We start from the raw sequence: 22492 nt of genomic DNA, 5'->3' as shown, positions 1-22492 counted from the left end.
ACAGACATGGGCATACCGCATACGAAATACCGAGAGAGAGTAATATGATTGGAACATCCGACCGACCCACTACATGAAAATATCTTCAGGATACCTCATTTTGTTAATAAACTCTACTAATTGCAGTAATCTTACAATAATAGTTTGGTTAGTTCGCTACCGCAGTTACGTATATTTTTTTTTTTCGTTCTTGTAATGCAATTTCACAAGCTCATCTGCAGTCAATGTTTTTCTGTCAAATTTGTAAATCTTACGTCTACGGGTGGTGGTCTTCGAAGATTTGCAATCAGGGAGGGTGTCATGGATGGATCAAGAGAGAATTTACATGTTTCTATACTATTGTTTCTGAAATGAATTATGTTCCGTCTATTACAAATTTATTGCCGTGATTTACAACGAGCTTTCCTTAGTTTTTTTTTTTCTATTTATTATGTACGCAACTCAACGATGAATTCTGCGAAATCTAAACTATTATAGTCGAATACAGTCATACTTAAACCAGATATTCGTACGGAGCATATTACCCACTGAGAACCTTGGAAAAGGTAGTTGAAGTTTTTTACAATTACGGTATTTTATGTTGATTCGAATTTACTTTCGACCCGATAATATTTTGATACGTTTTCAGTTACTAAAATGTTAAAATTTGTCTGATCTTTCAAATTTATGAGAACCGAAGCTGACAACTTGAACATTTTATGTAGTATCCAGGACTGTATCAGTTTGTATGAAAGAAACATTTGTAGAAACGGAAACCACAATTCTGATACGAATCAAATTATCTCTGATTTCTTTTGACAACCGAATGATCTTACATTCTATTGTATACCAAGTATTAAAACGAATAAGATATAATAAGGTAGAACCAAAATCAAATTTAGACAAATTTGTTTCAATTATTCGTAATTATGAATGATGGTGGAATGAGATTTATTTAATGAGAATTGCAGCTGAAGTATAAATAACTTCTGAATTATTGTTAATGTATTCACGTAGACTGTATAAAAGTATGCATGAGTCGCATTACAAAATAAGACATTTGGTTCATATCAATATTGAGGTGAGGTGTATTTTTTTAAAGTTATATATTTTTGAAGTGTGAAGAGCGCTCATATTTTGGCTCTTTTGTATTTGCATTCACTGTTACAAATCTGTAAACCTATGATTAATTATTATTACACCCCGTGAGGTACTGCCTGTATTGATTTTCGCTAATAGAAAAAATCCTCATGAATTCACAGGGTCAATAGTGAACGTGTATCGTGTTAAAATGTAGTTCTCTTTCAGGCTTCGGCATTTGCATGTCAAAAATGGTAATAATTTCTATTGATAAAAATCTGAGGAAAATGAAAACAACATTTAACCGTCAGGGTAGTGCCATATGAGAAATCGATGTACTGTTACTTGTCATTAATATAATAAAAATTCATTCAATAATATCACAGAGTTTTCATTCCGCTAAAAATGCTGTAGCACCAAATAAAATGGAAATAGAAACGAAAAATCTAGATGGTGCATTTACCAAAGAATTTAGATTTTTATAACAGAATTTTTATTATTATATTTACAGCAATACTGGGTCAGAAAAGATATGAATTTTGTACAATACAAAAAGAGGGTACTATTTTAATCACTCTCATCATTGCTGTCTGTTAGGAATTCACCATCGTCTAATATATCATCTTCCGAAAGTTCTTCCTCGCCCATATCGCTCAGATTAACAAATCCATCAGCATGTTCAGCATCACTCTCATCGTCAGAGAATAGTTTCAATTTTTTCAATCCATTCTTGCTGTGAATACTATTGGCATTGTTTGTATCATCACTCAAATTTTTATTGCCAATATGGAATTCATCAGTCTCATCGTCATCTCCAATGGACTCAACTTCCCACAGTGATTTTCTTTTTTTTACAACTTTCTGTTTGTTCGGAACAGAATATTTCATTGCATTCTCTTCGCCGATCCTTTTCTTGGTTGCTTCAAGCGGCGTTGGATCATCGAGTACAATTTCACCAGTCTTCAAAAGGTATTCTGCATACTGCTCTGGTATACTTTTGAATTTGTTTATTTTACCTCGGATTTGGCACCAAGTCAATTGGTAATAATTCTTTTTATCCCTAGCCATAGCCTGGAATAGAAAAAGGGGGTAAATTCAGAAGAGTAGTTTAAGAGATCCAACTGCTATTACAATTATTTCTTGCAAATTTTCGTAGCGTCAATATTCTGCAGCACTACATATCAGTACATTAAATAACCTCAGGAATAATTAGATGCATAAAGTGGTTTTCATTTTACATTTTGCAAACTGAGGTTTCTGGAAAATTTCTCGATTGTGCGACAAAATGTTAATATTACATATACATTTTGAATGTAAAAAGAATCCCGGCAACTTTTTTTGATGAGATCGGAGTTCAAAACAAATAAGTAAGATATGGATTTAAAAAAAAAAACCTCGTCAGTCTTATATTTTTGTTTTCTCCTTATGGTTTGATTGGTCCTTACCTTATAATCATCTCCATACTTTTCCATCATATAAGTGATAAATTGAACCTGATTCTTGGGCAGACGGAATAAGCGTTCCCTTGGCGCCTTGGCTTCATTTTCGAGATCGTTGGCAACATGGATCTTTCGTTTGAAAAGATTTATTTGATTCGTAGAATCTTCTTCATCTACTTCCTGAACATTATTCTCGGTGATAATTTTATCCCGCTTAATAACTCCAATCAAATCTTGCTTTATTGAGCGAATTTGCAAAACCTCGTTAGGATCGTATGTTAGGCCCATTTCATTTAAATTTGAGCGTATCGATTTCTTGCGCTCCCACTCATTTTCAATTTCTTTGCTAGAAAAAAATGATTGATTATCGACAAATGAATCAAAGAATTGTATCTGAGAATGTGTTTATGTCTCTTGTCATACGTTTTTCCTTTGTATTTTGTTTTAATATAAGAAAAAAATGAGAATAAAGACGAATTGCGAAATGAAAAAGATTTATAAGGATATTGGTATCTTGTGCAAAAAACTTATAATTTCGGTCAACTTGCGATATCAAATAATTCCAATTTATAGGATAAGTCAGATTAGGTTAGGATTGCTTACCAATCGATTTTCGGTAGTTTTTGAAGTTTGTTTCGCAAACGTTTGCGATTCACGTTCGCTCTGAACCTCTTCTTGCGCTTTTGTTTGCGTACTTTTGTCATATTGCGTTTGGTTTTTCACTTTTTCAAATGTTGAATTTCATCCCGAAAACACGTGCCAAGTGTATTATGGCCACATTATAGCATCATCGACAATGAGGACCTCAACTATCAAGTGTCGAGTTTTGGAGTTCCGTTCCTTCCACACAGGTAAGTTTCAAACTGACTGAAGGAACAGAATGAATGCGAATTTGCATTATTTCTAAATATTAAATATTTTTACTATTTCATCATAATTTCGTACTTAAGGGTCATAAAAAAGGAAGCATTTCTATAGGAAAATACGTAAATTGTTTGACGAATAAAGCGAAAAGGGCAAATTTGCTTTTATTCTATTCCGTCATTCCGTTCGAAATTTACAACGTGGGATATAAGATTAGATTTTCATGGGCAGCAAAATTACGCGGCAGCAAGCAGTGCGAGGCTGCGACAGCGAATATTTGTCCGTGAAAATGTGTCGGCAGCGGAAGCAAAATGCTGCCAACAGACATGGGCATACCGCATACGAAATACCGAGAGAGAGTAATATGATTGGAACATCCGACCGACCCACTACATGAAAATATCTTCAGGATACCTCATTTTGTTAATAAACTCTACTAATTGCAGTAATCTTACAATAATAGTTTGGTTAGTTCGCTACCGCAGTTACGTATATTTTTTTTTTTCGTTCTTGTAATGCAATTTCACAAGCTCATCTGCAGTCAATGTTTTTCTGTCAAATTTGTAAATCTTACGTCTACGGGTGGTGGTCTTCGAAGATTTGCAATCAGGGAGGGTGTCATGGATGGATCAAGAGAGAATTTACATGTTTCTATACTATTGTTTCTGAAATGAATTATGTTCCGTCTATTACAAATTTATTGCCGTGATTTACAACGAGCTTTCCTTAGTTTTTTTTTTTCTATTTATTATGTACGCAACTCAACGATGAATTCTGCGAAATCTAAACTATTATAGTCGAATACAGTCATACTTAAACCAGATATTCGTACGGAGCATATTACCCACTGAGAACCTTGGAAAAGGTAGTTGAAGTTTTTTACAATTACGGTATTTTATGTTGATTCGAATTTACTTTCGACCCGATAATATTTTGATACGTTTTCAGTTACTAAAATGTTAAAATTTGTCTGATCTTTCAAATTTATGAGAACCGAAGCTGACAACTTGAACATTTTATGTAGTATCCAGGACTGTATCAGTTTGTATGAAAGAAACATTTGTAGAAACGGAAACCACAATTCTGATACGAATCAAATTATCTCTGATTTCTTTTGACAACCGAATGATCTTACATTCTATTGTATACCAAGTATTAAAACGAATAAGATATAATAAGGTAGAACCAAAATCAAATTTAGACAAATTTGTTTCAATTATTCGTAATTATGAATGATGGTGGAATGAGATTTATTTAATGAGAATTGCAGCTGAAGTATAAATAACTTCTGAATTATTGTTAATGTATTCACGTAGACTGTATAAAAGTATGCATGAGTCGCATTACAAAATAAGACATTTGGTTCATATCAATATTGAGGTGAGGTGTATTTTTTTAAAGTTATATATTTTTGAAGTGTGAAGAGCGCTCATATTTTGGCTCTTTTGTATTTGCATTCACTGTTACAAATCTGTAAACCTATGATTAATTATTATTACACCCCGTGAGGTACTGCCTGTATTGATTTTCGCTAATAGAAAAAATCCTCATGAATTCACAGGGTCAATAGTGAACGTGTATCGTGTTAAAATGTAGTTCTCTTTCAGGCTTCGGCATTTGCATGTCAAAAATGGTAATAATTTCTATTGATAAAAATCTGAGGAAAATGAAAACAACATTTAACCGTCAGGGTAGTGCCATATGAGAAATCGATGTACTGTTACTTGTCATTAATATAATAAAAATTCATTCAATAATATCACAGAGTTTTCATTCCGCTAAAAATGCTGTAGCACCAAATAAAATGGAAATAGAAACGAAAAATCTAGATGGTGCATTTACCAAAGAATTTAGATTTTTATAACAGAATTTTTATTATTATATTTACAGCAATACTGGGTCAGAAAAGATATGAATTTTGTACAATACAAAAAGAGGGTACTATTTTAATCACTCTCATCATTGCTGTCTGTTAGGAATTCACCATCGTCTAATATATCATCTTCCGAAAGTTCTTCCTCGCCCATATCGCTCAGATTAACAAATCCATCAGCATGTTCAGCATCACTCTCATCGTCAGAGAATAGTTTCAATTTTTTCAATCCATTCTTGCTGTGAATACTATTGGCATTGTTTGTATCATCACTCAAATTTTTATTGCCAATATGGAATTCATCAGTCTCATCGTCATCTCCAATGGACTCAACTTCCCACAGTGATTTTCTTTTTTTTACAACTTTCTGTTTGTTCGGAACAGAATATTTCATTGCATTCTCTTCGCCGATCCTTTTCTTGGTTGCTTCAAGCGGCGTTGGATCATCGAGTACAATTTCACCAGTCTTCAAAAGGTATTCTGCATACTGCTCTGGTATACTTTTGAATTTGTTTATTTTACCTCGGATTTGGCACCAAGTCAATTGGTAATAATTCTTTTTATCCCTAGCCATAGCCTGGAATAGAAAAAGGGGGTAAATTCAGAAGAGTAGTTTAAGAGATCCAACTGCTATTACAATTATTTCTTGCAAATTTTCGTAGCGTCAATATTCTGCAGCACTACATATCAGTACATATCAGTACATTAAATAACCTCAGGAATAATTAGATGCATAAAGTGGTTTTCATTTTACATTTTGCAAACTGAGGTTTCTGGAAAATTTCTCGATTGTGCGACAAAATGTTAATATTACATATACATTTTGAATGTAAAAAGAATCCCGGCAACTTTTTTTGATGAGATCGGAGTTCAAAACAAATAAGTAAGATATGGATTTAAAAAAAAAAACCTCGTCAGTCTTATATTTTTGTTTTCTCCTTATGGTTTGATTGGTCCTTACCTTATAATCATCTCCATACTTTTCCATCATATAAGTGATAAATTGAACCTGATTCTTGGGCAGACGGAATAAGCGTTCCCTTGGCGCCTTGGCTTCATTTTCGAGATCGTTGGCAACATGGATCTTTCGTTTGAAAAGATTTATTTGATTCGTAGAATCTTCTTCATCTACTTCCTGAACATTATTCTCGGTGATAATTTTATCCCGCTTAATAACTCCAATCAAATCTTGCTTTATTGAGCGAATTTGCAAAACCTCGTTAGGATCGTATGTTAGGCCCATTTCATTTAAATTTGAGCGTATCGATTTCTTGCGCTCCCACTCATTTTCAATTTCTTTGCTAGAAAAAAATGATTGATTATCGACAAATGAATCAAAGAATTGTATCTGAGAATGTGTTTATGTCTCTTGTCATACGTTTTTCCTTTGTATTTTGTTTTAATATAAGAAAAAAATGAGAATAAAGACGAATTGCGAAATGAAAAAGATTTATAAGGATATTGGTATCTTGTGCAAAAAACTTATAATTTCGGTCAACTTGCGATATCAAATAATTCCAATTTACACCAATATGTCCTATTTTGTCAAAACCTATTTGTACATTATTTTATTTTATTTTGTTCGTGACAGATATTTGAATAATATTGTTCTGAGGAGGGCCCCCACCAGGGCCGAAACGTTAACACGATAAAAAGTGTTTTGAGTTGTGACCTTCATATCCAAGAATAACTTTAATCAACAAATCTCCAAGGTCAAGATAAATCATCTTCAATTCCAATTTATAGGATAAGTCAGATTAGGTTAGGATTGCTTACCAATCGATTTTCGGTAGTTTTTGAAGTTTGTTTCGCAAACGTTTGCGATTCACGTTCGCTCTGAACCTCTTCTTGCGCTTTTGTTTGCGTACTTTTGTCATATTGCGTTTGGTTTTTCACTTTTTCAAATGTTGAATTTCATCCCGAAAACACGTGCCAAGTGTATTATGGCCACATTATAGCATCATCGACAATGAGGACCTCAACTATCAAGTGTCGAGTTTTGGAGTTCCGTTCCTTCCACGCAGGTAAGTTTCAAACTGACTGAAGGAACAGAATGAATGCGAATTTGCATTATTTCTAAATATTAAATATTTTTACTATTTCATCATAATTTCGTACTTAAGGGTCATAAAAAAGGAAGCATTTCTATAGGAAAATACGTAAATTGTTTGACGAATAAAGCGAAAAGGGCAAATTTGCTTTCATTCTATTCCGTCATTCCGTTCGAAATTTACAACGTGGGATATAAGATTAGATTTTCATGGGCAGCAAAATTACGCGGCAGCAAGCAGTGCGAGGCTGCGACAGCGAATATTTGTCCGTGAAAATGTGTCGGCAGCGGAAGCAAAATGCTGCCAACAGACATGGGCATACCGCATACGAAATACCGAGAGAGAGTAATATGATTGGAACATCCGACCGACCCACTACATGAAAATATCTTCAGGATACCTCATTTTGTTAATAAACTCTACTAATTGCAGTAATCTTACAATAATAGTTTGGTTAGTTCGCTACCGCAGTTACGTATATTTTTTTTTTTCGTTCTTGTAATGCAATTTCACAAGCTCATCTGCAGTCAATGTTTTTCTGTCAAATTTGTAAATCTTACGTCTACGGGTGGTGGTCTTCGAAGATTTGCAATCAGGGAGGGTGTCATGGATGGATCAAGAGAGAATTTACATGTTTCTATACTATTGTTTCTGAAATGAATTATGTTCCGTCTATTACAAATTTATTGCCGTGATTTACAACGAGCTTTCCTTAGTTTTTTTTTTTCTATTTATTATGTACGCAACTCAACGATGAATTCTGCGAAATCTAAACTATTATAGTCGAATACAGTCATACTTAAACCAGATATTCGTACGGAGCATATTACCCACTGAGAACCTTGGAAAAGGTAGTTGAAGTTTTTTACAATTACGGTATTTTATGTTGATTCGAATTTACTTTCGACCCGATAATATTTTGATACGTTTTCAGTTACTAAAATGTTAAAATTTGTCTGATCTTTCAAATTTATGAGAACCGAAGCTGACAACTTGAACATTTTATGTAGTATCCAGGACTGTATCAGTTTGTATGAAAGAAACATTTGTAGAAACGGAAACCACAATTCTGATACGAATCAAATTATCTCTGATTTCTTTTGACAACCGAATGATCTTACATTCTATTGTATACCAAGTATTAAAACGAATAAGATATAATAAGGTAGAACCAAAATCAAATTTAGACAAATTTGTTTCAATTATTCGTAATTATGAATGATGGTGGAATGAGATTTATTTAATGAGAATTGCAGCTGAAGTATAAATAACTTCTGAATTATTGTTAATGTATTCACGTAGACTGTATAAAAGTATGCATGAGTCGCATTACAAAATAAGACATTTGGTTCATATCAATATTGAGGTGAGGTGTATTTTTTTAAAGTTATATATTTTTGAAGTGTGAAGAGCGCTCATATTTTGGCTCTTTTGTATTTGCATTCACTGTTACAAATCTGTAAACCTATGATTAATTATTATTACACCCCGTGAGGTACTGCCTGTATTGATTTTCGCTAATAGAAAAAATCCTCATGAATTCACAGGGTCAATAGTGAACGTGTATCGTGTTAAAATGTAGTTCTCTTTCAGGCTTCGGCATTTGCATGTCAAAAATGGTAATAATTTCTATTGATAAAAATCTGAGGAAAATGAAAACAACATTTAACCGTCAGGGTAGTGCCATATGAGAAATCGATGTACTGTTACTTGTCATTAATATAATAAAAATTCATTCAATAATATCACAGAGTTTTCATTCCGCTAAAAATGCTGTAGCACCAAATAAAATGGAAATAGAAACGAAAAATCTAGATGGTGCATTTACCAAAGAATTTAGATTTTTATAACAGAATTTTTATTATTATATTTACAGCAATACTGGGTCAGAAAAGATATGAATTTTGTACAATACAAAAAGAGGGTACTATTTTAATCACTCTCATCATTGCTGTCTGTTAGGAATTCACCATCGTCTAATATATCATCTTCCGAAAGTTCTTCCTCGCCCATATCGCTCAGATTAACAAATCCATCAGCATGTTCAGCATCACTCTCATCGTCAGAGAATAGTTTCAATTTTTTCAATCCATTCTTGCTGTGAATACTATTGGCATTGTTTGTATCATCACTCAAATTTTTATTGCCAATATGGAATTCATCAGTCTCATCGTCATCTCCAATGGACTCAACTTCCCACAGTGATTTTCTTTTTTTTACAACTTTCTGTTTGTTCGGAACAGAATATTTCATTGCATTCTCTTCGCCGATCCTTTTCTTGGTTGCTTCAAGCGGCGTTGGATCATCGAGTACAATTTCACCAGTCTTCAAAAGGTATTCTGCATACTGCTCTGGTATACTTTTGAATTTGTTTATTTTACCTCGGATTTGGCACCAAGTCAATTGGTAATAATTCTTTTTATCCCTAGCCATAGCCTGGAATAGAAAAAGGGGGTAAATTCAGAAGAGTAGTTTAAGAGATCCAACTGCTATTACAATTATTTCTTGCAAATTTTCGTAGCGTCAATATTCTGCAGCACTACATATCAGTACATATCAGTACATTAAATAACCTCAGGAATAATTAGATGCATAAAGTGGTTTTCATTTTACATTTTGCAAACTGAGGTTTCTGGAAAATTTCTCGATTGTGCGACAAAATGTTAATATTACATATACATTTTGAATGTAAAAAGAATCCCGGCAACTTTTTTTGATGAGATCGGAGTTCAAAACAAATAAGTAAGATATGGATTTAAAAAAAAAAACCTCGTCAGTCTTATATTTTTGTTTTCTCCTTATGGTTTGATTGGTCCTTACCTTATAATCATCTCCATACTTTTCCATCATATAAGTGATAAATTGAACCTGATTCTTGGGCAGACGGAATAAGCGTTCCCTTGGCGCCTTGGCTTCATTTTCGAGATCGTTGGCAACATGGATCTTTCGTTTGAAAAGATTTATTTGATTCGTAGAATCTTCTTCATCTACTTCCTGAACATTATTCTCGGTGATAATTTTATCCCGCTTAATAACTCCAATCAAATCTTGCTTTATTGAGCGAATTTGCAAAACCTCGTTAGGATCGTATGTTAGGCCCATTTCATTTAAATTTGAGCGTATCGATTTCTTGCGCTCCCACTCATTTTCAATTTCTTTGCTAGAAAAAAATGATTGATTATCGACAAATGAATCAAAGAATTGTATCTGAGAATGTGTTTATGTCTCTTGTCATACGTTTTTCCTTTGTATTTTGTTTTAATATAAGAAAAAAATGAGAATAAAGACGAATTGCGAAATGAAAAAGATTTATAAGGATATTGGTATCTTGTGCAAAAAACTTATAATTTCGGTCAACTTGCGATATCAAATAATTCCAATTTACACCAATATGTCCTATTTTGTCAAAACCTATTTGTACATTATTTTATTTTATTTTGTTCGTGACAGATATTTGAATAATATTGTTCTGAGGAGGGCCCCCACCAGGGCCGAAACGTTAACACGATAAAAAGTGTTTTGAGTTGTGACCTTCATATCCAAGAATAACTTTAATCAACAAATCTCCAAGGTCAAGATAAATCATCTTCAATTCCAATTTATAGGATAAGTCAGATTAGGTTAGGATTGCTTACCAATCGATTTTCGGTAGTTTTTGAAGTTTGTTTCGCAAACGTTTGCGATTCACGTTCGCTCTGAACCTCTTCTTGCGCTTTTGTTTGCGTACTTTTGTCATATTGCGTTTGGTTTTTCACTTTTTCAAATGTTGAATTTCATCCCGAAAACACGTGCCAAGTGTATTATGGCCACATTATAGCATCATCGACAATGAGGACCTCAACTATCAAGTGTCGAGTTTTGGAGTTCCGTTCCTTCCACGCAGGTAAGTTTCAAACTGACTGAAGGAACAGAATGAATGCGAATTTGCATTATTTCTAAATATTAAATATTTTTACTATTTCATCATAATTTCGTACTTAAGGGTCATAAAAAAGGAAGCATTTCTATAGGAAAATACGTAAATTGTTTGACGAATAAAGCGAAAAGGGCAAATTTGCTTTCATTCTATTCCGTCATTCCGTTCGAAATTTACAACGTGGGATATAAGATTAGATTTTCATGGGCAGCAAAATTACGCGGCAGCAAGCAGTGCGAGGCTGCGACAGCGAATATTTGTCCGTGAAAATGTGTCGGCAGCGGAAGCAAAATGCTGCCAACAGACATGGGCATACAAAATACCGAGAGAGAGTAATACGATTGGAACATCCGACCGACCCACTACAATTTTTTCCCTTCTATTTCATAACCCCGACTACCATGGACGTATAAGAATAGTCAACCCCGTGAGTGTAGTAGAATTGAAACTTCGCCCAATGTCGCATATTATGGCAATGCTTTTTAAGTTCGTTCGCGTTGCGCATAGCTTGCGTGGTGTTTTTCTTACCCGGCTGTTGACACCATAGAGATATATAAAATAGAGCGTGAACAACGGCGTAGCGTCCCGTCAACGGATTTGAATCGGTCCTCTAAAGGACAGAAGATAATAATTCTCCCGCCCTCTCTGTTGCTCTACCAACGCTGGGAAACGTGGCAGTCACGAGGGGGGTAGAACAGCTAGACCGGCGTGTGCAGATCACCTACCCCCACTTCGCGGGAAGACGGCCAGGTACGCGCAGGGGGGGGATGATTATCTTCCGTGCTTCAGAGAACGCAGAGAACTGATTTTATTCGCTTCTGAGCGCCGGGCGGCATCAGTCGGTTCCGAACAATCGGGCCGAAATCACGTGGTATCGGTATGAGTTCAACATTCAGACTGCGTTCTTCGGGTTGTGTTACGTTGTTCGGTCAGCGCATTTCCACCATACTCATCTGTGAATAATACACGACGAGCCGCGTGTAGCCTGGAGAAAAACCGAGTTACGAAATAAAAACATCCTGCGAACGTTGAAGGTGAATTTCGTGTCCCGAGTTTTCATTGTTTCGTGTAACTTCGGACTTCTGTGATGTGTATTTTTGTTTTTGTGCGTCGAGTGTCAATTTTATTATTTTTTTGCCTGATTTTCGGCGAATGCGCAGTTGCACTGTTAGCAAATTTATTCAGTGGGTGCAAACAGACAGCTGCAGCATAAAAAGTGAGTGTAGGATCGAGTGTTATTGCGGTGTGGATTTGTGCATAAGAGATTAGTGATCTGAATTATGTGAAAAGTGCGTCGCTTTATCGATAAACCTGAGATGCTACAACTACTACATGTGAAAGTGTGGAACAGCCCAGAGTCGAGGTAACAATACTTATTTTAATTATTGATTGATAGTTCACGGTGGTCATTTAAAGCCGAACGAATTCGTAAATATGAAACAAGACATCAGTAATAATTAATTTGAAAACTGAAAAGCCAATTTCCTAAATTAATTCAAGTGTCGTGTTTTGTTTTTCACAGATTTAAGCAGAGACTTCCGAGTAACTTTTCCATTTCTCGGCAACGTTGGTGAGTTTGCATGTGTTAGGTTACGGGTATTTCCCTGGGATTCCTTTGTCACGTGGCGTGGCGGTAACAATTGTTACACAAATCTTCGATTTATTAGCTGCATGGATAGGCTCATTCACAATCGCAACGTGCTTGACTTTCAGTCGTATCATTTTTTTTTCGCAATGCAATTTAACGTAGCTCACTTAAAGTTAGACGTTTTACACGTTGCTAAAAGTGGAATGAGCATCGCGACAGTTAACCATCGCTTACTCGGCCCTCGCGAGATGGAATTGTGTTTCGTAACTGATGTAATAATCTACGTTTGAATTTACCGATGATGCCGTTTAAGTGGTGGATTCACCTGAGGTTTCAAAAGTATTCAATTATCCACATTATTGTTAAATTGATAAAATTCCAAAGTCTGGCATAACGTAACGTAATCAATTTGCATCTTATATATCATTTTCAATCTTTTAACAGCCAACAAGTATTGATCAACTGCAGGCTTAGCTCGCTTAGAAAAATGCTAATTAGCATTCAGGATGTTTTAATCAATTTTACCAAAGGTTAATGTACCGATAGTCTGCCAACATTTACTAAAATAACAAATGCAATATTAGAGTTGGCGGGATACAACCGCGATACTGTATTCTGAGAAGGCAGACTACGATACAAAAACATTTTGCTCCCAACAGGTAACCAACGAAAATGTAAGTCAGTGACCACGGCGCAAATGATGAAGAATGATGTGTGTTGGAAAGAATGGAGAATCGTTTAGGCCGAATATAGGTAACCGGGTAGGTAGGTGGACGTTTTGGGATCCGTTGCGGGATTTATGCATGAGTGTGTGAATCTCTCTTTTCCGTTGGGTGGCTTCGTTGGGAAACTGGAGAGGGTAGGAAGGTCGCGATGTACCGTGATGTTACTAACTTTTGTAATCCACAGCGTCAAACGATCACAGACATTTTTTTCCCAAAAGACTCCACGTTCGAGTCTCTCGACCATTTGTAAACATTTGAGTATTAACGAGATTAAATTTCTCATTTCTTGTCACTTTGCAACGATTTTTCAATCGTTATGCAATTCGATTATTTAGTCATCACCGATCGTTATTCCATTCGATTAATCTCTGTGATCGTCTGAATGGGCAAAACGTATCTCTGGACCATTTATCGCGTTCCGTGGTACGCTAGATGGGGAGAGATGCTGAGCTCGAAGACTTCGCGTCGAAGAGGACCGCCGACCGTCACGCCACACAATAATGCATGCCCTCCAACCTCCCTCCCAGTTTCAATTTGATTTGTAATCTGAGAACAACAATCCGCATAGCAATGTATCTGATATCTAAAAGATGCAGATGCGGATTGGGTTTCTACAGAATTTTTGGGACAAGTCCCAGAATATACAAATTTTTTGACAGTTTAATCTGTCGCGCCTTATTGCGCGTAGATTAATCACGAGAATTGAATGCAGCATCATGCGCGTAAATTAATAACGAGAATTGCACGCAGCTTCATGCGCGTAAATTAATAACGAGAATTGGACGCAGCTTCATGCGCGTAAATTAATAACTGAAGTTGGACACGTTTTTTGCACGTCGATTTTGAAAACAGTATATAAAAAAGTTACGCACTCTCGATGTGCTGATTTTTCAGTTCTTCATCAACTTTTTAACCGATAAGAAAATTTTCAAGTTCCACGACGCCTTTTGCGCGTGGACTTGATACCTTTCAGTTATGATAGAAAGCGCGACATTTGAAAACCAGCGATCAACGCGCAGGAACAAAAATCTCGGTAGTGTATACTGATAGTAAGAAATCTTGGTGTAATTATTTATGAAATATATCCGAAATGTACAGAAGTACTCGTTTAACTGATCACATTATTTTCTATTTCAGTGTAACAAAACCAATTTTGTAACAAATGCAGTGAGAACTATAGGATGTTCGGTCGAAAAAAATATTCACTTTAATAACTCAAAACAGAAAGAGATGTGGAATCAAAAAATTTAGAATACTTGTTGCTCAGCAATGCAATTAATAATCGAAGCAGCTAATATTAAAGTGAATATCATGTTGGACTCGACCCATTTTTTGTCAGTGTATGACTTGTGATTGTGCTAACCATACCTCTGTCTGTTTCAGCTAATTAAACCTTTTGTCTGTTTCAGCCATTCAAACTTTTTGTTTGCTTCAGCTAATCAAACCTTTCGTCTGTTTCAGCTAATCAAACCTTTTGTCTGTTTCAGCGAATCAAACCTTTTGTCTATTTCAGTCAAACAAACGTTTTCTCTGTTTCAGTTAATCAAACTTTCTGTCTGTTTCAGCTGATCAAACCTTTTCTCTGTTTCAGCCAATCAAACTTTCTGTCTGTTTCAGCTGATCAAACCTTTCGTCTGTTTCAGCTAATCAAACCTTTTGTCTGTTTCAGCGAATCAAACTTTTTGTCTATTTCAGTCAAACAAACCTTTTCTCTGTTTCAGTTAATCAAACTTTCTGTCTGTTTCAGCTGATCAAACCTTTTCTCTGTTTCAGCCAATCAAACTTTTTGTTTGCTTCAACTCATCAAACCTTTCGTCTGTTTCAGCTAATCAAACCATTGGCTGTTTCAGCTAATCAAACCTTTTGTCTGTTTCAGCCAATCAAACCTTCTATCTATTTCAGTCAAACAAACCTTTTCTCTGTTTCAGCCAATCAAACTTTTTGTTTGCTTCAACTAATCAAACCTTTCGTCTGTTACAGCTAATCAAACCATTGTCTGTTTCAGCTCATCAAACCTTTTGTCTGTTTCAGCCAATCAAACCTTTTATCTATTTCAGTCAAACAAATCTTTTCTCTGTTTCAGTTAATCAAACTTTCTGTCTCTTTCAACTAATCAAACCACTTGTCTGTTTCAGCTAATCAAACCTTTTGTCTGTTTCAGCTAATCAAAGCTTTTGTCTGTTTCAGCCAATTGAACCCCCTGTATATTTCAGTTAATCAAACTTTTTGTACATTTCACCCAATTGAACCTTCTATCTGTTTCAGCTAATCAAACCTTTTCTCTTTTTCAGCTAATCAAACTTTCAGTCTATTTCAGTTAATTAAACCTTTTGTCTATTTCAGCTAATCAAACATCTTACCTGTTTTGTCTAATCAAATTGTCTGTCTGTTTCAAAAAATTAATTTGTCGCATTTTTCGTTAATTGTATGGTTCACTTATCTAAGCTAATTCTTAGTATATTTTTGTCCATCAATATATTCCACTAATGGCATTATCATCTGTTCCAGGTAACTGAGGTCTACTGATATACTGAAAAATTAACGTCTCATTTTTTAGGCATAGGTCTGATTTAGGTCTTGTTCAGGGTCAGTCATTGTGATTTCACCGATACATAGATTTAGCGATATAGTTCAGAATCATCATGATCACAAAGTGTGGTAAAATTTATTCAGCTCTAGTTTTAAAAAAAATGGTTTTACAATCTTTTATTGCGATCGTTTCAGTGTCAGAGTTATTTTCTCGAGTCGCTCATAGGTCATATTTGATTTGTATTTCACTGTAGAATTATACAGCTCTGTCGTATCTTGGTGGTTGTGCTTATTCTACTTCGATTTGTTTCCATTTCTTCAGAGATTTCTGCATCGTCTTCTGATAGATAAATGCCAAAGTCTTACAGGGATCCGTGTTTTCGATCTTGGTCCAGTTTTTGATTGATTTGCGTATTCACCAGGTTCTCTGTTTCAGTGGTTATCTCATATCTCATAAGAAAAAAATCCATTTGCGAACATCCAAAGTCAATCGCCGTTCGGATATAAGATAACAATCACCCTTCATCCATAATTAAAACAGTCATCTTTCATCGATACTATTCAATGCTACTATTCTCCGTGGAGTAGGCCTACTGGGGATACCACGTAAAAAAAAACGCACCGGGTGCTCTACCGCTCGCGGTGGTGTGGAAACGAGCATAAGTGAACTTATTTTCACTGATCAAATACTAACGTATTGTAATTCTTCAAATGATACTTTTATTTACGCGTAAATTTAACTCATTCGATTATGCGTAACGCATGTCGAATGTCGCATATGTAATACCTCCGGATTTCTCTAGTTTAATCAGATTAAATTCCATGTAAATATATTTTTCTTTTTGATAATTTTCGTTTCTTAATTAAAGTCGAGAAGGTGCACATACCTTTGGCAATTCCAACATCTCTCCCTCGCTTGACCTTTCGCAATCGACACAGTAAAAGCGTTGAATTATAAAATTCGAAAGTTTTACTCGCTACTCATTGAACAACTCAATTTTTCGGAGATGATAGTTCAATTTCAATTGCCTATACATACTTATACATTAATTCCTATTGTTAATGCTGGTTTCTTATGTTTTACATTTTATTACAGTATATGATAATACAGTATGTACGTGTGTGTATTATTCATGTTTCCATAAAATTGTAATAAAAATGAATAACAGCATTTTACGATTTGATATTCTTTTCTTAGCTTATAAAATGCTGAGCGTGGATGCGCGTTTTGACAGAGATATAGGGGGATCCATATGTGGTTTTTTCCTTCTGCTGCGCTTCCGCATTCACCATTGGGCCACCTCCGTACTTCCAAGGTCTATTCTTACATGTCCATGATCTTCAAAAACCCTGCCATCCCATGTACCAAAATCACACGGAACTACGGAACGGAGCAGATTCATAGCTGTGCTATTCGGCTTCATTTGTCCATTTATAACATTGATTTCTCAGTAACTAGATTTAGTTCAAACACGGATAATTAGTGACATAATTTATATATTTTTATCTAGACTTAATCTATTTTGTATTATTTTGCATCATATAAAAAAAAATTGTAGACGCAAGTAGAGTTTGCAATCCTGAACATCAAGTTGACACTTGTTAGAAGCATTGGTTAGAAGTAAATTGTAATTCCACATCTCAGCACAGCATGGTCCTGTGGCGCAACGGATAACGCGTCTGACTACGGATCAGAAGATTCCAGGTTCGAATCCTGGCAGGATCGCTTGTAATGTATTTTTTTTCCAAAAGTTGCGTACTTTTTTGGACGAGCATGATCAGATGGAACAGCAATTTGCAATATAATTAAACGATCTTGCTAATCAACGATTTTGTGGTGTAGAAATCCTCAATGTGGATGTAGACATTACACTTGTTGCATGTGATATGGCTGCAGCTCATACACTTGATATATCGAACATGATTTTTTTTAACAACTTTGTAGTCCGCGACACGTCGTCAGTTCCAAAGTGTATTCGTTCTTCGGTTCTATGCGCATAATCAATGTCAGATTATATATTGTATGAGTGCGTTTTGCTGCATTTGAAGAGTAAGCACCCGACATGCACGTATATGTATAATGCATCAGCGGTTTCGGGCCGCAGATGCCGCTGGCTTAAGCTAACCTAACCTGACCTAACCTTAAGCTATATATCCACGAAGCAGGTGGAGTAGTTGGTCGGCGAGTTCGTGCGGCAGCCAAGATGAGCGACAGCGTAGCCTCGGAGTTACAAAACGTGAATTTGAGTGATAAAAAGGCATGAGCACGCAAGTTTCACTATTATAATCAACTTATTCCATTATTCTGTAACGTAAATATGCTGAAAAACCTCGCTTTTCGTAGTCCAAAACTTGCATTATACCACGGCACGGTGCGGACATATGCTTCGGTTGGTTATGACATATTCGTTCTTACACTTCTGTGAATGTAGTTTTTCTATTTGATCTTTTTTTAATCTCTCGAGTTCGTTTAACATAAACCGAAAAGCAGCCCTGACTCCATATTGAGAATACTAAACATTAGAATTTAGACGTCGAAACACTGATTTTTCCGTTTCTGACGCAACATCAATTACTTGTACCACCGAAGAAGATCGATAGGCTAACGTAACCTTAAATTCCGTACGCACATGTGTCTCTGATCTCGTCAATGTATATCAATCAGTCATTATACTTGATGGCTCTGCCAGTATAAACAATAAAATAAAATCAGATTGTAATACGCATTGTTGTTCATTCAGCCAAAAATGAAACCACCGAAAAACAAAAAGCCTCCGCAGGAACAGCAAGGCATTTCTGAAAAGAGACCATGGCCATCTTACATTCAGGTAATACTTCTGTCGTTCACTGAACTTGCTGCAAAATTGACACAATTTTTCTCCCACCCAGGAGCGGCAAGTATTATTTGACAAGCTAAAAGCTGAATACGACGCTGAATTAGCTGCAAAATCGACCTTTGATATTAAGGTGACATTACCTGATGGAAAGCAGGTTGATGCTCAGGCTTGGCGAAGCAGTCCTTATGACATTGCCAAGGGAATAAGCCCCGGATTGGCTGATAACACTGTAATAGCAAAGGTGAACGGGGAACTGTGGGATCTGGATCGCCCTTTGGAAGCAGACTGCAAGCTGCAGCTAATCAAATTCGATGATCCTGAGGGTCAGGCGGTCTTTTGGCATTCCTCCGCACACGTCTTGGGCGAAGCCATGGAGCGGGCGTACGCAGGTTGCCTATGTTACGGACCGCCCATTGAGAATGGATTTTACTATGACATGTATCTAGGTGATAAAGGAATATCAAATCAGGATTTTCCCCAGCTTGAAAGCCTAATAAAGGGTATAGTCAAGGAAAAACAGACCTTTGAGAGACTCGAGATGAAGAAGGAGGACCTGCTGGAAATGTTTAAATACAATGAGTTCAAGGTTCGCATTCTTAATGAAAAAGTGAACACTCCAACAACAACTGTGTACCGTTGCGGTTCCCTGATTGATCTCTGCAGAGGGCCTCACGTACGGCATACTGGTAAAGTTAAGGCAATCAAGGTGACCAAGAACTCTTCTACCTACTGGGAGGGCAATGCCGAAGCAGAGACGCTGCAGAGGGTCTACGGCATCAGTTTTCCTGATACAAAACAGCTCAAGGAGTGGGAAAAGTTTCAGGAGGAAGCAGCCAAGCGGGATCATAGAAAGCTCGGTAGAGAACAGGAGCTATTTTTCTTCCACGAGCTTTCTCCTGGATCATGCTTTTTCCAGCCTAGAGGTGCCCATCTGTATAACACTCTGATAGATTTCATCCGCACAGAGTACAGAAAGCGTGGTTTCCAGGAAGTCGTTACCCCAAACATATACAACAGTAAATTATGGCAAACTTCGGGTCACTGGGCCCACTATGCGGAAAACATGTTTTCTTTTGAAGTTGAAAAAGAGGTGTATGCTCTGAAACCAATGAACTGCCCTGGGCACTGTCTAATGTTCGACCAGCGCACAAGATCCTGGAGAGAGCTACCCCTCAGGATGGCAGACTTTGGAGTCCTGCACAGAAATGAATTGTCAGGGGCGCTTACTGGCCTGATTAGAGTTCGAAGATTCCAACAGGATGATGCCCATATATTTTGCACAATAGATCAAATCAAGCAGGAGGTATCAGGGGCTTTAGATTTCCTCAAACACGTTTACTCTGTATTTGGATTCACATTCAATCTATGCCTCTCCACAAGGCCTGATAAGTACATGGGAGAGTTAGCTGACTGGGATCAGGCTGAAAAAGCCCTCGCAGAGAGTCTGGACGCCTTCAAAGAACCATGGAGAATCAATCCAGGGGATGGAGCCTTCTATGGGCCAAAAATTGACATTACCATTATGGACGCGCTCAAACGCTCTCATCAATGCGCTACCATTCAGCTAGATTTTCAGCTACCTATCCGCTTCAATCTGTCATATATCAAGTGAGTTGACGCAGATCGATCTTAGTTGATATTTGTTTCCTCCTTGACGAAGCAACTTGGAAACTAACCAGTTTTGGTTCTTTCAGTCTTTAGCTATTGCTATTTAATTACTACACAATCTTTTTACATTACAGCGAAACAGGGGAAAAAACCAGGCCAGTTATTATCCACAGAGCAATATTAGGCTCTGTTGAACGGATGATAGCCATCCTGACTGAATCCTACGCTGGTAAATGGCCGTTTTGGCTCTCACCTCGTCAGGTAATGGTGATTTCGGTCAGTAGTCAATTTGATGATTATGCTTTCAAAGTAAAGCAGCAACTATGGGATGCTGGTTTCATGGCAGAGGCTGATGTTGACCCTGGTGACACATTGAATAAGAAAATTCGAAATGCTCAATTGGCTCAGTTTAATTTCATTATTGGTGAGTAGTATCTCCTTATTTCATCAAGAATCGTAGAAAAAAAAAGTGCTTTAATTCTGAAGAGATCGTTTTGCAAAAATTCAAGTTTGACTTTACACATGTACTTCTTTACAGTTGTTGGAGAAAAAGAGCGCAGTGCTGGTACAGCAAATGTGAGAACCAGGGACAATGTGGTACATGGAGAAATATCAGTGGAAGAACTGATTAAAAAATTCAACACATTCAAAGAAACGAAAGATAGAAACTGCGAGGAAAATTTTTAATGCAAACTTGAGATATGTTTCAATACGTGCGTCCGCCGTAAGAAAAAAAAATAAAGTAAACAGATAATGATTGATTTTTATATTTTCAATATCGTATGTTATCCACTGCTTATACTTGCACTATAGTTTCTAATAGATTAATATAACAACTTTAGGTCTCTGGATAGCTAGTATCGAGCAATGTTTCACAGCATTTATGAGTTTTATAGATGATGATTTGTATAGGGTCATCTATTGAATACTGACCATCTGTGACCCTTGATCGAGACAACCGCTTATGTGGGCTTCAAGTAAGATCGGTTGCGTCAGTTGTTTGTTGTCAGTTGTAGTGATGGCCAGTATTTAAGAATACTTCATTAGCTCCGACGCTGCGGAAAACAGGCGACCGGTCCCGGGAGCAGTCGGCCTTCTCCACCAGCCACACTTCGCCCCGCGAAACCAGCACACTTGCGCATTTGCTTGTGTTTGTGTTAATTAATCATAAACGATGCTGACGAAGGGATTCAAATTTCTTATGCAAATTCCTACATATATTCTCAGTAGTTTCAACAGCTCTTTGTTTAAGTTTCTTATTTTTAACTAATTATTCTCAATTCAGAACGCAATATTTGTTGCATCTTTTATAAGAGTCCATGCCTGAAAATTCAACTGTCTCATTTTAATATTCGTGCACAGTGTGGACAGAACTTCTTAAATAATTCAGGTATATCTCTACAATAGTGCAGAGAATATTAATACAAGGTTTAGAATTTTTTTGCACTTTTATTACACTAGTGAAACTGTGATAAATGACCCTGTAGAACAAAACATCTGAAAACTATTCTTCACATACTTGTTTACACTGTATGCACACGAAGATGTATTAGGTATTTATATTTATTGAATAGTGCAAAATAAATTTCCTGCTTACGTTAACATAAGATGCATGTAACGTATTGTTCTATTCAAATTGATTGAATAAATTATTGGTATTCCTCATTCGTTGAATAATGTTTGTACAATCATTTAGCTGCGATGATTGTGATTTCTTACATCAACAGATTTAAGTACCGTGAGGAATCACTCAGAAGTTTTTTTTTTTTTATTAAATTCAATTCTCTACTCCAATCCCCAGAATTATCCTGGATCGTGTAATAACAATAATAGTAATTACAATCAAACCCGTTATAACCTATATGGAAGATGTTCGATATGCAAAACTGCAGAAAATATTGCTCGGGTGTCTCCGGATCGAGTTCAAACCTCAGCTTGACGATCCGCCTGACAACCGATAATCAATTTTCTACGTCTCATTAACGCGCTGATGATTTAGATTT

General features: G+C 36.2%; 3 protein-coding genes, 4 long non-coding RNA genes and 1 other non-coding gene across 12 annotated transcripts; 5 read left to right on the top strand and 3 right to left on the bottom strand.

The window, feature by feature from the left end:
• The first annotated feature begins 80 nt into the window (after positions 1-80).
• LOC124301387 (uncharacterized) lies at positions 81-1819 on the top strand. The gene is made up of 2 exons (XR_006907464.1): positions 81-265; positions 1734-1819. It is a non-coding gene; the product is annotated as an uncharacterized LOC124301387 (long non-coding RNA).
• Positions 572-18519, bottom strand: LOC124301378 (nucleolar protein 16-like). Of its 2 annotated transcripts, none has more exons than XM_046756340.1 (5): positions 18397-18519; positions 15869-15875; positions 3102-3365; positions 2505-2844; positions 572-2130 (listed from the first exon to the last, which is right to left on the bottom strand). In XM_046756340.1, the coding sequence occupies exons 3-5, from the start codon at positions 3200-3202 to the stop codon at positions 1627-1629; spliced, it is 945 nt and encodes a 314-aa protein (XP_046612296.1). In that variant the 5' UTR covers positions 3203-3365; positions 15869-15875; positions 18397-18519; the 3' UTR covers positions 572-1626. The 2 variants fall into 2 exon arrangements, with proteins under 2 accessions (XP_046612296.1, XP_046612295.1); XM_046756339.1 differs by lacking the exons at positions 572-2130; positions 2505-2844; positions 3102-3365 and adding exons at positions 8164-9722; positions 10107-10446; positions 10922-11185 and having other exon boundaries at positions 18397-18463.
• LOC124301388 (uncharacterized) lies at positions 3763-5501 on the top strand. Its single transcript, XR_006907465.1, has 2 exons — positions 3763-3947; positions 5416-5501. It is a non-coding gene; the product is annotated as an uncharacterized LOC124301388 (long non-coding RNA).
• On the bottom strand, positions 4254-7237 carry LOC124301380 (nucleolar protein 16-like). The gene is made up of 3 exons (XM_046756341.1): positions 7012-7237; positions 6197-6536; positions 4254-5812 (listed from the first exon to the last, which is right to left on the bottom strand). Exons 1-3 carry the CDS (start codon positions 7110-7112, stop codon positions 5309-5311), a joined length of 945 nt encoding a protein of 314 aa, XP_046612297.1. The 5' UTR covers positions 7113-7237; the 3' UTR covers positions 4254-5308.
• Positions 7673-9411, top strand: LOC124301386 (uncharacterized). The gene is made up of 2 exons (XR_006907463.1): positions 7673-7857; positions 9326-9411. It is a non-coding gene; the product is annotated as an uncharacterized LOC124301386 (long non-coding RNA).
• On the top strand, positions 16987-21250 carry LOC124301374 (threonine--tRNA ligase 1, cytoplasmic). 4 transcript variants are annotated; one of them, XM_046756326.1, is made up of 6 exons: positions 16987-17133; positions 18395-18434; positions 18786-18872; positions 18934-20489; positions 20624-20913; positions 21028-21250. In XM_046756326.1, the coding sequence occupies exons 1-6, from the start codon at positions 17120-17122 to the stop codon at positions 21174-21176; spliced, it is 2136 nt and encodes a 711-aa protein (XP_046612282.1). In that variant the 5' UTR covers positions 16987-17119; the 3' UTR covers positions 21177-21250. The 4 variants fall into 4 exon arrangements, with proteins under 4 accessions (XP_046612282.1, XP_046612281.1, XP_046612280.1 ...); XM_046756325.1 differs by lacking the exons at positions 16987-17133; positions 18395-18434 and adding an exon at positions 18170-18302; XM_046756324.1 differs by lacking the exon at positions 16987-17133 and having other exon boundaries at positions 18298-18434.
• Trnar-acg (transfer RNA arginine (anticodon ACG)) lies at positions 17698-17770 on the top strand. The gene has a single exon. It is a non-coding gene; the product is annotated as a tRNA-Arg (tRNA).
• Positions 20561-22482, bottom strand: LOC124301385 (uncharacterized). Its single transcript, XR_006907462.1, has 2 exons — positions 21423-22482; positions 20561-20850 (listed from the first exon to the last, which is right to left on the bottom strand). It is a non-coding gene; the product is annotated as an uncharacterized LOC124301385 (long non-coding RNA).
• Between the last annotated feature and the right edge of the window lie 10 nt (positions 22483-22492).

Source organism: Neodiprion virginianus, chromosome 3 (assembly GCF_021901495.1).
Source record: "Neodiprion virginianus isolate iyNeoVirg1 chromosome 3, iyNeoVirg1.1, whole genome shotgun sequence".
NCBI lineage: Eukaryota > Metazoa > Arthropoda > Insecta > Hymenoptera > Diprionidae > Neodiprion > Neodiprion virginianus.
This window is presented reverse-complemented; position numbering and strand designations above follow the sequence as displayed.

Excerpts from the sequence above, each read along its gene's own strand:
- LOC124301378 (XM_046756340.1), bottom strand. The coding sequence starts at position 3,202 with ATGACAAAAGTACGCAAACAAAAGCGCAAGAAGAGGTTCAGAGCGAAC. Across the intron at positions 2,845-3,101 it reads AAACTACCGAAAATCGATTG|CAAAGAAATTGAAAATGAGT; the intron begins GTAAGCAATCCT and ends ATTTTTTTCTAG. Across the intron at positions 2,131-2,504 it reads AGTATGGAGATGATTATAAG|GCTATGGCTAGGGATAAAAA; the intron begins GTAAGGACCAAT and ends TTTCTATTCCAG.
- LOC124301374 (XM_046756324.1), top strand. The coding sequence starts at position 18,363 with ATGCTGAAAAACCTCGCTTTTCGTAGTCCAAAACTTGCATTATACCAC. Across the intron at positions 20,490-20,623 it reads TTCAATCTGTCATATATCAA|CGAAACAGGGGAAAAAACCA; the intron begins GTGAGTTGACGC and ends TTTACATTACAG. Across the intron at positions 20,914-21,027 it reads TCAGTTTAATTTCATTATTG|TTGTTGGAGAAAAAGAGCGC; the intron begins GTGAGTAGTATC and ends ACTTCTTTACAG.
- LOC124301380 (XM_046756341.1), bottom strand. The coding sequence starts at position 7,112 with ATGACAAAAGTACGCAAACAAAAGCGCAAGAAGAGGTTCAGAGCGAAC. Across the intron at positions 6,537-7,011 it reads AAACTACCGAAAATCGATTG|CAAAGAAATTGAAAATGAGT; the intron begins GTAAGCAATCCT and ends ATTTTTTTCTAG. Across the intron at positions 5,813-6,196 it reads AGTATGGAGATGATTATAAG|GCTATGGCTAGGGATAAAAA; the intron begins GTAAGGACCAAT and ends TTTCTATTCCAG.